Source organism: Neoarius graeffei, chromosome 21 (genome assembly GCF_027579695.1).
Source record: "Neoarius graeffei isolate fNeoGra1 chromosome 21, fNeoGra1.pri, whole genome shotgun sequence".
NCBI classification, from domain to species: domain Eukaryota; kingdom Metazoa; phylum Chordata; class Actinopteri; order Siluriformes; family Ariidae; genus Neoarius; species Neoarius graeffei.
The window spans coordinates 28,287,495-28,299,542 of NC_083589.1; the positions used below are offsets into that span (position 1 = coordinate 28,287,495).

The 12,048-nt window shown below is 39.7% G+C and overlaps 1 protein-coding gene across 1 annotated transcript in view; it reads left to right on the top strand.

The window, feature by feature from the left end:
* The window catches only part of nell2b (neural EGFL like 2b), a 199,942-nt gene that overhangs the window by 111,004 nt on the left and 76,890 nt on the right, over positions 1 to 12,048 (top strand). The window contains exon 15 of the mRNA XM_060903607.1: positions 5,060 to 5,155. Coding sequence (XP_060759590.1) covers positions 5,060 to 5,155 — 96 coding nt within the window. The remainder of the gene's footprint in view (positions 1 to 5,059; positions 5,156 to 12,048) is intronic.

Here is a 12,048-nt window from a genome sequence, read left to right on the forward strand (position 1 = left end):
GGTGATCTCATCATTTCAAGCCCTTCAAGACATTTCACAAGTTTTTGATAGGGTTTAGATCAGGGCTCTGACTGAACCATTACAGAAAGTTGATGATCTTTTTCTGAAGCATTCCCTTATTGACTTGGATTTGTGCTTTGGGTTGTTACTTTGGGTTGGAAGGTAAAATCTTTCTTCATCTTCAGCTTTCTAACAGATTGATATTTGGAATGACACATGATTCCATCTATCTTGACTAGAGACGATGAAGAAGAAGCCTTTATTTGTCACATGCACACTCAAGCACAGTGAAATTCCTCCTCTGCATTTAACCCATCTGAAGCAGTGAACACGCATGCGCACGCACACACAAGTGAGCAATGAACACACACACATACCCAGTGGATAGCTATACAGCGCCTGGGGAGCAGTTGTGGGTTAGGTGCCTTGCTTAAAGGCACTTCAGGCCATGGCTGCCCCATGTTAACCAAACCTGCATGTCTTTGAACTGTGGGGGAAACCGGAGCACCCAGAGGTAACCCACGTAGACACATGGAGAACATGCAAACGCCACACAGAAAGGCCCCTGTCGGCCACTGGGCTCGACCCCAGAACCTTCTTGCTGTGAGGTGACAGTGCTACCCACTACACCACTGTGCCACTGAATAGTAGAGTGTGTATATATAGTATATAGTATACAGTGGTAAAACATCATCAGATTTTCACACAAGTCCTAAAAGTAGATAAAAGACAACCCAGTTAAACAAATGAGACAAAAATATTATTCTTGGTCATTTATTTATTGAGGAAAATGATCCAATATTACGGGCGGCACGGTGATGTAGTGGTTAGCGCTGTTGCCTCACAGCAAGAAGGTCCGGGTTCGAGCCCCGTGGCCAGCGAGGGCCTTTCTCTGTGGAGTTTGCATGTTCTCCCCGTGTCCACGTGGGTTTTCTCCGGGTGCTTCGGTTTCCCCCACAGTCCAAAGACACACAGGTTAGGTTAACTGGTGACTCTAAATTGACCGTAGGTGTGAATGTGGGTGTGAATGATTGTCTGTGTCTATGTGTCAGCCCTGTGATGACCTGGCGACTTGTCCAGGGTGTACCCCGCCTTTCGCCCGTAGTCAGCTGGGATAGGCTCCAGCTTGCCTGCGACCCTGTAGAACAGGATAAAGTGGCTAGAGATAATGAGATGAGATCCAATATTACATATCTGTGAGTGGCAAAAGTATGTGAACCTTTGCTTTTAGTATCTGTGTGACCCCCTTGTGCAGCAATAACTGCAACTAAATGTTTCCACTCACTGTTGATCAGTCCTGGAATTTTAGCCCATTCCTCCATACAGAACAGCTTCAACTCTGGGATGCTGGTGGGTTTCCTCACATGAACTGCTCGCTTCAAGTCCTTCCACAACATTTCCATTGGATTAAGGTCAGGACTTTGACTTGGCCATTCCAAAACATTAACTTTATTCTTCTTTAATCATTCTTTGGTAGAACGACTTGTGTGCTTAGGGTTGTTGTCTTGCTGCATGACCCACCTTCTCTTGAGATTCACTTCATGGACAGATGTCCTGACATTTTCCTTTAGAATTTGCTGGTATAATTCAGAATTCATTGTTCCATCAATGATGGCAAGCCGTCCTGGCCCAGATGCAGCAAAACAGACCCAAACCATAATACTACCACCACCATGTTTCACAAATGGGATCAGGTTCTTATGCTGGAATGCAGTGTTTTCCTTTCTCCAAACATAACGCTGCTCATTTAAACCAAAAAGTTCTATTTTGGTCTCATCCATCCACAAAATATTTTTCCAATAGCCTTCTGGCTTGTCCACGTGATCTTTAGCAAACTGCAGACGAGCAGCAATGTTCTTTTTGGAGAGCAGTGGCTTTCTCCTTGTAACCCTGCCATGCACACCATTGTTGTTCAGTGTTCTCCTGATGGTGGACTCATGAACATTAAAGTGCATATCACAGGTAAATTCAGGAGCAAGATCAATGTAATTCTCCTATTTTATATTAAACTTTGGTTAAATATCTGTAACATTCTGCATTCTCTGCAATTTTTTTACCCTGCGCAATACCAGAAAAACTCAGTTGAAATCAAGCCATTTGAGGTGAATTGGTCCGCCTCTGAAAAAACTTGGCATTTGGATTTCCTGGGAAACATTGATTTTCGTGACATCACGTGCGGGATGCCTCCCTCTGAATCCTACTTCAGCACTGGTTTGTTTATGAGAAAACGACCTGGTGGGTTTCTGCAAATTTCTTCAACGTTATCGCGTAATTATTCAAATGGTTAACAGATGTAACGTAGGAGGGTGTAGCAACACCAATCTTGATGGGATTAGTACTCATCATTTCCCAAAAGACCGGACAATGAGAGAGAAATGGGAGCGCTTGGTCTACACAGGCTGTGCACTGAAACCGTGCAAAGCTCGCGCAGCCTGCTGGCGCTTCCGCAGATAACGTCACGATTCTGGCTCCAGACTCCCTTGGGATTTTTCCAGACGTGTTTTGTTATTTTATTTTTTTCTGCTGTAGACAGATGGCCTTGTGCAAAATTACCCTTCTGGATGAGTGTGTAAAGGGACATACTTTCATCTAAAAAAAAAAAACGAAATTGGTCCAGAATATGCCCTTTAACATTAGCCAATGTGAGAGAGGCCTTCAGTTGCTTAGAAGTTACCCTGGGGTTCTTTGTGACCTTGCCGACTGTTACGTGCCTTGCTCTTGGAGTGATCTTTGTTGGTCGACCACTCCTGAGGAGGGTAACAATGGTCTTGAATTTCCTCCATTTGTACACAGTCTATCTGACTGTGGATTGGTGGAGTCCAAACTCTTTAGAGATGGTTTTGTCACCTTTTCCAGCCTGATGAGCATCAACAACGCTTTTTCCGAGGTCCTCAGAAATCTCCTTTGTTTGTACCGTGACACACTTCCACAAACATGTGTTGTGAAGATCAGACTTTGATAGATCCCTGTTCTTTAAATAAAACAGGGTGCCCACTCACACCTGATTGTCATCCCATTGATAGAAAACACCTGACTCTAATTTCACCTTCAAATGAACTGCTAATCCTAGAGGTTCACATACTTTTGCCACTCACAGATATGCAATATTGGATCATTTTCCTCAATAAATAAATGACCAAGTATAATATTTTTGTCTCATTTATTTAACTGGGTTCTCTTTATCTACTTTTAGGACTTGTGTGAAAATCTGATGTTGTTTTAGGTCATATTTATGCAGAAATATAGAAAATTCTAAAGGGTTCACAAACTTTCAAGCACCACTGCAGTATGATGCTGCCACCACCACCACACTTTACCATGGGTCTGGTGTTTGGACGATAAACTATCTGTTTTTGTGCCACACATCTTTTAGAATTATGCCCAAAAGGTGCTGTGTTAGTTTCGTCAGACCACAACAAGTCTTGCTACATGGACTGGGGTGATTGTAAGTAAGTTGTGGCACAATATAGGTGGGCCCAGATGTTTTTTTTTTTTCTTTCTCCACCTTACCCCATAGGCCAGACAAGTGAAGTATACAAAAGATTGTTGTCACATGCAGGGAGTGACTAGTACTTGCCAGATATTCCTGCAATTTTAACAGGGGTTTGTTGACATTTTATATCTACTATATGTTACGTAGCCCTGTCCTAAATGCAAAAGCTATTATGCGAAATACATACAGTAAATACAGTAGAAATGACTAAAGGAAAAACCTGAATGAATGAATGAATGAATGAATGGGAAAAATGTTACAAGTGCAGATACCTTGGGGTCATTTTGCTGGTACGGTTTTGGTTCTAATTGCCTCTCAGAGAGGTGGGTCACTGCAAATGAAATTGGAGTTCTTCTGGAAACATTTCTATCCTGATGGGAGCTGTCTTCCAGGCTGATAATGTCCCCAATCACAGGGCACGATAACTTACTTGAATGGTTTGATGATGATAACAGTGGTGTAAATCACTTGCTGGGCAGCATGGTGGTGTAGTGGTTAGCATGGTTGTCTCACAGCAAGAAGGTTCTGGGTTCGAGCCCAGTGGCTGGTGGGGGCCTTTCTATCTAGGGTTTGCATATTCTCCCTGTGTCTGTATGGGTTTCCTCTGGGTGCTCCAGTTTCCCCCACAGTCCAAAGACATGCAGTTAGGCTAGGTGGCTACTCTAAATTGTGCATTGATCAAGCTTGTAGAGGGATGGGCTCCAACAAGTTTAAATGCCCTAGACTCACCAATGATGGACTGTTAAAATCATCAGTGGTGCCTCTATGGCCCTTACGGGCTATGGGAAAGAAGAAGAAGAAATCACGTGCTATTTGGGTGGGGTAGCACGTTGGTGCAGTGGTTTGCACTGTCACCTTACAGCAAGAAGGTTCTGGATTTGAGCCTTGCGGCCAACTGGGGCCTTTCTGTCTGGTAGTTTGCATGTTCTCCCTGTGTCTGTGTGGGTTTCCTCCGGGTGCTCTGGTTTCTTCTCACAGTCCAAAGACAAGATTAGGTCAACTGGCTACCCTAAATTGCCCATGAATGTGAATGATTAGCTCCAGCTCCCCCTGTGAACCTGATGGATAAGCACTATAGATAATGGATGGATGGTTTGGGGTGTTTTTGAGAAATAGCACTCTCCATCACATGATCAACAAAACTCTAATAGGGGGAACTTTAGGAAGAATGGTGTTCATTTCTCAAGTACAGTTCCAAGGCATATTGAAACTATTCTGGCTGCTCATGGTGGCCTGACACCTAAAAAAAAAAAAATCCTTTAATTTGTCACCAGCCTGTATGTATGATACACTAGTGAAAGATTGCAAGTAAACACATGTCACATGCACAGTGCACTAGAAATGATGACATGCAGTACAGTAGCACTGAACTTATTTTATTATATGTGTTACAAAACATCAAACTCAGTTATTGTTTTTATTACCATGTATTATCATTATAATGATAATAATAAACTAATGAACTATTAGACTGTCCTTAAATATAAAATATGTAAATATAAATATGTATTTCTCTTAACTGGTTTGGTCCTGAGTGCATGTATGTGTTGCTGTTTGTTGCTGCAGCACATTGTGACGGATTGTGCCATAATGGAGGCTCCTGCGTGGCTCCAGACACATGCATCTGCCAACAAGGCTTTACTGGGAAGAGATGTGAAACAGGTGAGAGTGGGTGACCAACTGCTAGGCTGAACTCTGCTCATATACAGATGTAGAGGAGACTTTAACAGAGGCTCTAAAACTGATCAGCACATCCATAAGCATATGCATTTGTTCTATAAGGTTCTTTGCTTATGAATGCAGTAAGATGATGGTATTGTATGATGGTATTCTACCTCACAACTCTTGTGAGGTAGAGTTTGACATATAAATTTGTATACAGGGCATTCTGGGGCAGCAGAATGAAGTAGACACTCTTACTGCAAATCTTTTGTCCTGTAGGATGCTACCTGTGTTATCTGATGTCATTTATTTCAGTACACTGTGAGAAATAGGGGTACAGTAGGAGTCCATTTCTGTCCCCCATGATACAATCTTCATACAAATGTACCCCCTAGCGCTTAAAATTGGACCGCAAGGTAACTATCAGTGTTGTAGTCGAGTCACTAAACCTCAAGTCTGAGTCCAGCCTCAAGTCCCCAGTGTTCAAGTCAAGTCCAAGTCATTAAAGAATATTTCGAGTTGAGTCCGAGTCGAGTCCACTATTGATCCGACTCGAGTCCAAGAACAAGACTCCAGCCGCAGCATTTGACGGTGGCTGTTGCTACCTTTATGTGAAACCGTCTCTGCTACTGGGTTGGACTAATGTTACTGCTCGGCTGCCCCATTTTAGTTAATAGGCTACAGATAAAAAGCTTGTTCATCACTCAGCAAGCCCTGCCCACTATCAACAGGGCAAATAACGTGAGAGAGGGTTAACACTAGCTAGTTCATCGCTCAGCAAGCAAGCCCCGCTATCAACAGAGCAATGAACATAGCGTGTCACTTCCTTCTCTGGGTGGAGTCTTGCCAAATGACAATTGAAGTTTGAGGTTGTCCCCATCGTCTCCTCGATAGTCCTTCTACATATGGAATACATAGCAGTGCATTTTTTCCCACTGCACAAGAAGTCTGTATAAACAAAGCAGACAATCCTAGGGACATTTTCTCCAGGCATTTTAGAGCTATTAACATTAGTTTGTTCCTGAACATGACATATGAACAGATAAATGTGCATTCTCTTGCACAAAATTAGTATAAAAATTAATGTCGATATAAATATCTTCTTCCAAATTATGGCATGTTACAAAAAATAAAGAAAAAATCCGAGTCCTCTTCTCCAGTTTACGAGTCTGAATGCAGTTGATGTCCGAGTCCAAGTCTGAGTCATCAGTGCTCAAGTCCAAGTCGAGTCACGAGTCCTTAAAATTAGAGCATGAGTCAGACTTGAGTCTAAGCCCTGGACTCAAGTACTACAAGCCTGGTAACTACGTGTACCTTTTTAGGGCCAAAAAGGTACATATATGTTCCCAATCAGTATATAAAATGGTACAAATAAGTACCTTAGACTGAAGTACTGCCCCAGTGACAAGCCATTGTACCACTAAAGGTACAACAGTGTACTTTATTTTCTGAGAGTGTAGCAATTCTAAAACTGGAAAATTACAGCCTCTAAATCCATGTGGGGAAAAAAAGGCAATTAAATTGACATACATTTACAACATTACTGATGAGATCAAATTAAATAACACATCTATCTATCTATCTATCTATCTATCTATCTATCTATCTATCTATCTATCTATCTATCTATCTATCTATCTATCTATCTATCTGATCATTTAAAAACATTAACAACTTTTAAATATGGTTGGAATTTAACAATTCACCCAGTTTATGATTTGATTCAATTCATGAATCAATTTTCACGATTTGATTTTCTCATATTATTGAAAAAAAATATTAAATGAAGAAAATTTTATTCCCAAAAAATGCCACATTTATTTTCCTATTATTTATCAACTTAAATATTCCTTTTTAAAAAAATAATAATAAAAAAACCCTTTATTTCATTTTCTTAATAACCATCAATAATTATTGACCCACCTTTGTAAAAGTTGGCGAAAAATATAAAAGCCTATTGACTAAAATATTCCTTTTATAAAAAATGAAAATGTTAATAACAAATAGACCTTTCCTTAATAAACTTTTATGAACATTTGTACTCCCTCCATTTGCTTCACTTTTCTTTTTCTTTCAGCAGTCTGTAAAAAGAGAGCTCTGATTTTTTGTTAAATGTATTTGTACAGTCAATCACACAACAGCGCTTTCCCATTTTAGATGTTTTTTTGTTTCCCCAACATTAGAGCTGTGTTACTTCTGCCTACAGTGAAGTCACATCCTGCTATTTTACATTTTTGTATCTACTGCTTGCTGTCTAAACAACACAATGACAGCTAAGAAAAACTAACAGATTATGCAGCCTGAGAATAATCATGATTCTTTTTATTTCATTGATTCAGATCATCCAAAATTTGTATTGCGATTAATTGTCACACAATATATCATACATCCATTATCTGTAGCCACATATCCTGTTCTACAGGGTCGCAGGCAAGCTGGAGCCTATCCCAGCTGACTATGGGCAAGAGGCAGGGTACACCCTGAACAAGTCGCCAGGTTATCGCAGGGCCGACACAGAGACAAACAACCATTCACACACACTCACATTCACACAATATATCATTTCATTCCTAAATAAGGCTGCTTTCACATCTATTAGTCGAGATGGTTTGCTCATTTAACTTTAATGAATGTACTTATGCAATTTGAGATGTTTCTAACTAAAAATGCAAACTGTTGAGCGGCGCCAACATACATTATTACACATCAATAAAGTGTTTTAATCAGCTTTACACTTGAGGATAAATCAAGCTGACTTTTCTGGGAAAATTTTTCTTGAAAGAACTCGCCACAATCATTGTTTATTAATAACAAAATACAAAACTCATTTACATCCTACAAAATGAGTCCAGTTGGTCAAAAAATGTAAAGCTGTTTTATTGGATATTCTAAATCTACAGTTAATTATCATAAAAATAAGGGGTCATTTGTTAAATTTGGTGCAACCAATCCAGAGGAAATAGCGAAAATGTTTAAAGTGTCATCATCTTTACAGAAAATCAACTTTGGAGAAAATCAGCTGTGAACTTTGAGGTGTAAATTTAAATGAATGCGTAGCACACACTTATTTGACCTACAAAGTCATATTTATAGGTTGGTTTACAGTATAATATTTTGGTGACGGATATATGACAGATTAGGGAATGTACTTGGGGCAAAATTAGAAAAAAATGACAATGCACTTCTTTTTTTGGATGCACTCTCATTTTAAATCATTATATCTCAGAATGAACTTTTGCGACACTCCACTCATTTTGTGGTGACACGTCCCATATTGTGTATGCCGCTAATTTTATTTAAAAAAAAGTGTTCTCTTAGTCACCCAGTGGCACCTAGTTTAATCTTAATGTGTGTGTGTGTGTGTGTGTGTATATAATATATATATACACACACAGTGTGTGTGTGTGTGTGTGTATATATATATATATATATATATATATACACACACACACACACACACACACACACACAAAATATATATATATATATATATATAATGGTTGTCTGTGTCTATGTGTCAGCCCTGTGATGACCTGGCGACTTGTCCATGGTGTGCCCCGCCTTTCGCCCGTAGTCAGCTGGGATAGGCTCCAGCTTGCCTGCAACCCTGTAGAAGGATAAAGCGGCTAGAGATAATGAGATGAGATGAGATTATATATATATATATATATATATATATATATATATATATATATATATATATAAAGTTGGGACAAAGAAATTCCTCCAAAAATTGTGAGAGGAGTTGATTTCAGAAGGTGAGTACCCTTCCTGGGACGGATGGACGAACATCGCTACGACGTAATCCCCCTTCAGGACTTTTGGGCAGCGGGGGATAAAAATTGTGAGGGAAGATGATTTCAGAAAGCCAGCACACCTTGATGAAATTGCCAAAGTACAAGTTTGTTAATAATGAAGGGCATAACTCTGGGAAAATTTACCCAAATTAAATGAAATTTCAATATGCGTATAACTGTCATACAACCCCGATTCCAAAAAAGTTGGGACAAAGTACAAATTGTAAATAAAAACGGAATGCAATAATTTACAAATCTCAAAAACTGATATTGTATTCACAATAGAACATAGACAACATATCAAATGTCGAAAGTGAGACATTTTGAAATTTCATGCCAAATATTGGCTCATTTGAAATTTCATAACAGCAACACATCTCAAAAAAGTTGGGACAGGGGCAATAAGAGGCTGGAAAAGTTAAAGGTACAAAAAAGGAACAGCTGGAGGACCAAATTGTAACTCATTAGGTCAATTGGAAATAGGCCATTAACATGACTGGGCATAAAAAGAGCATCTTGGAGTGGCAGCGGCTCTCAGAAGTAAAGATGGGAAGAGGATCACCAATCCCCCTAATTCTGCGCGGACAAATAGTGGAGCAATATCAGAAAGGAGTTCGACAGTGTAAAATTGCAAAAAGTTTGAATATATCATCATCTACAGTGCATAATATCATCAAAAGATTCAGAGAATCTGGAAGAATCTCTGCGTAAGGGTTAAGGCTGGAAAATCATACTGGGTGCCCGTGATCTTCGGGCCCTTAGAAGGCACTGCATCACATACAGGCATGCTTCTGTATTGGAAATCACAAAATGGGCTCAGGAATATTTTCAGAGAACATTATCTGTGAACACAATTCACCGTGCCATCCGCCGTTGCCAGCTAAAACTCTATAGTTCAAAGAAGAAGCCGTATCTAAACATGATCCAGAAGCGCAGACGTCTTCTCTGGGCCAAGGCTCATTTAAAATGGACTGTGGCAAAGTGGAAAACTGTTCTGTGGTCAGACGAATCAAAATTTGAAGTTCTTTATGGAAATCAGGGACGCCATGTCATTCGGACTAAAGAGGAGAAGGATGACCCAAGTTGTTATCAGCGCTCAGTTCAGAAGCCTGCATCTCTGATGGTATGGGGTTGCATTAGTGCGTGTGGCATGGGCAGCTTACACATCTGGAAAGACACCATCAATGCTGAAAGGTATATCCAGGTTCTAGAGCAACATATGCTCCCATCCAGATGACGTCTCTTTCAGGGAAGACCTTGCATTTTCCAACATGACAATGCCAAACCACATACTGCATCAATTACAGCATCATGGCTGCGTAGAAGAAGGGTCCGGGTACTGAACAAGACTGACAAGAATGGGTGAACATTCCTATCCCTAAACTTGAGCAACTTGTCTCCTCAGTCCCCAGACGTTTACAGACTGTTGTAAAGAGAAAAGGGGATGTCTCACAGTGGTAAACATGGCCTTGTCCCAACTTTTTTGAGATGTGTTGTTGTCATGAAATTTAAAATCACCTAATTTTTCTCTTTAAATGATACATTTTCTCAGTTTAAACATTTGATATGTCATCTATGTTCTATTCTGAATAAAATATGGAATTTTGAAACTTCCACATCATTGCATTCCGTTTTTATTTACAATTTGTACTTTGTCCCAACTTTTTTGGAATCGGGGTTGTATATATGTAAACAGTTATTCCACGGAATCCAGTTGTACATGAGCTGATAGCTGCTGAGGTGTGTAGCATTGAGTTGGCTATAAGCCGTGTACAACGAGATTGAGTGGAATAACTGTTTCATTCTATCCACATTCACTGGATTTTGAGAAGCAGAGCATTTTTATTTTTTGCAAATTCGATAAATAAAACCTTTATACAAAACATCCGACAAAATCATTTCCGCTTAGAATGTAAACAAACTGGCAAACTTTTTTTGTATTTTTTGAGGTTTTCTTTTTCTTTTGGGTTTTTTGGCGGTTGGCAAACCAACTTAAAGGTGTGGTGCATTACCGCCACTGACTGGGCTGGAGTGTGGAACAGGAGATAATGTGTGTGTGGGGGGAGGGGGCTATATCCTTTTACCTATTACTGTTTCTTTTAAATACTTGATAATTTTGGGGGGTTTTGTTTTCAAGTAGAGTTTTTATTTCATCCTCGGTTGGTTCAGCAACATGCTCTACCATTTTGTTTTTCCCTACTCACGCTAGATGAGCTGATATCCTAGTAGTAGAGTAGCCAATCAGAGCATGCAATTACTCATATCCAGTGAATGTGGATAATATATAAAGCTGAAAATGTGCGCAGAAATCGTTCTGAAATTAAATACCAAAAAATGGATCTCAATTAACATTTTACAAACACACACCAAGACTCAAAACTGTCTCATATACACAGATATTTATCGTAATACTGAAAGAAAATGCCACCTAGAACATTCACAACAGATTGACCAATCAGCAGGAGCCTTTTGCAGTGCTACGCAACCATACAACTTACTAATTATCCGTCTTGCTGCCAAACTCATTGCAATCCATCACAGTGACTCAAGTGATTATAATTTTTTTTTACGTTCATTCTTTAAAGGTGATTGTAGAATTTTTAAAGGGACCCATAGTCACGCCAAAATCCATGGTCAGCCAGTGCCAGTGCTTATTGTGTAACACTGTCACAGCAGGACATGTGACTGGAGTGTTCACCAGCATATCGAGTGGCAAGAAAACACCTACACACTTGTGTGAGTGACAGAAGCATGAGAAAACACAGCCAAATTGAGTGTGTGTGTGTGTGTTCGCGGGAGAGAGATTGGTATCCTTGGAGAGAATTGACAATGACACTCATAAATTGATAGTTATCTTTTTTCTCTTGACAGATGTGCGTGTGTGTGAGCATGTCAGTCATTATGTACCAAGTGCATTTGTTTCTGCACAGAAAAGAGCACTTACACACTCTGTCCAGATGCCAGTTTTAAAAAAGTCTAAAAAAAAACTTGTAATGACTTCATAAAAATACATGAATACAAAGAATTGTAGAGAACAGAATGGAAGTGATTGAATCAGAGTTCGAGTGAACAGTGATCAGATGACTGGATGGACAA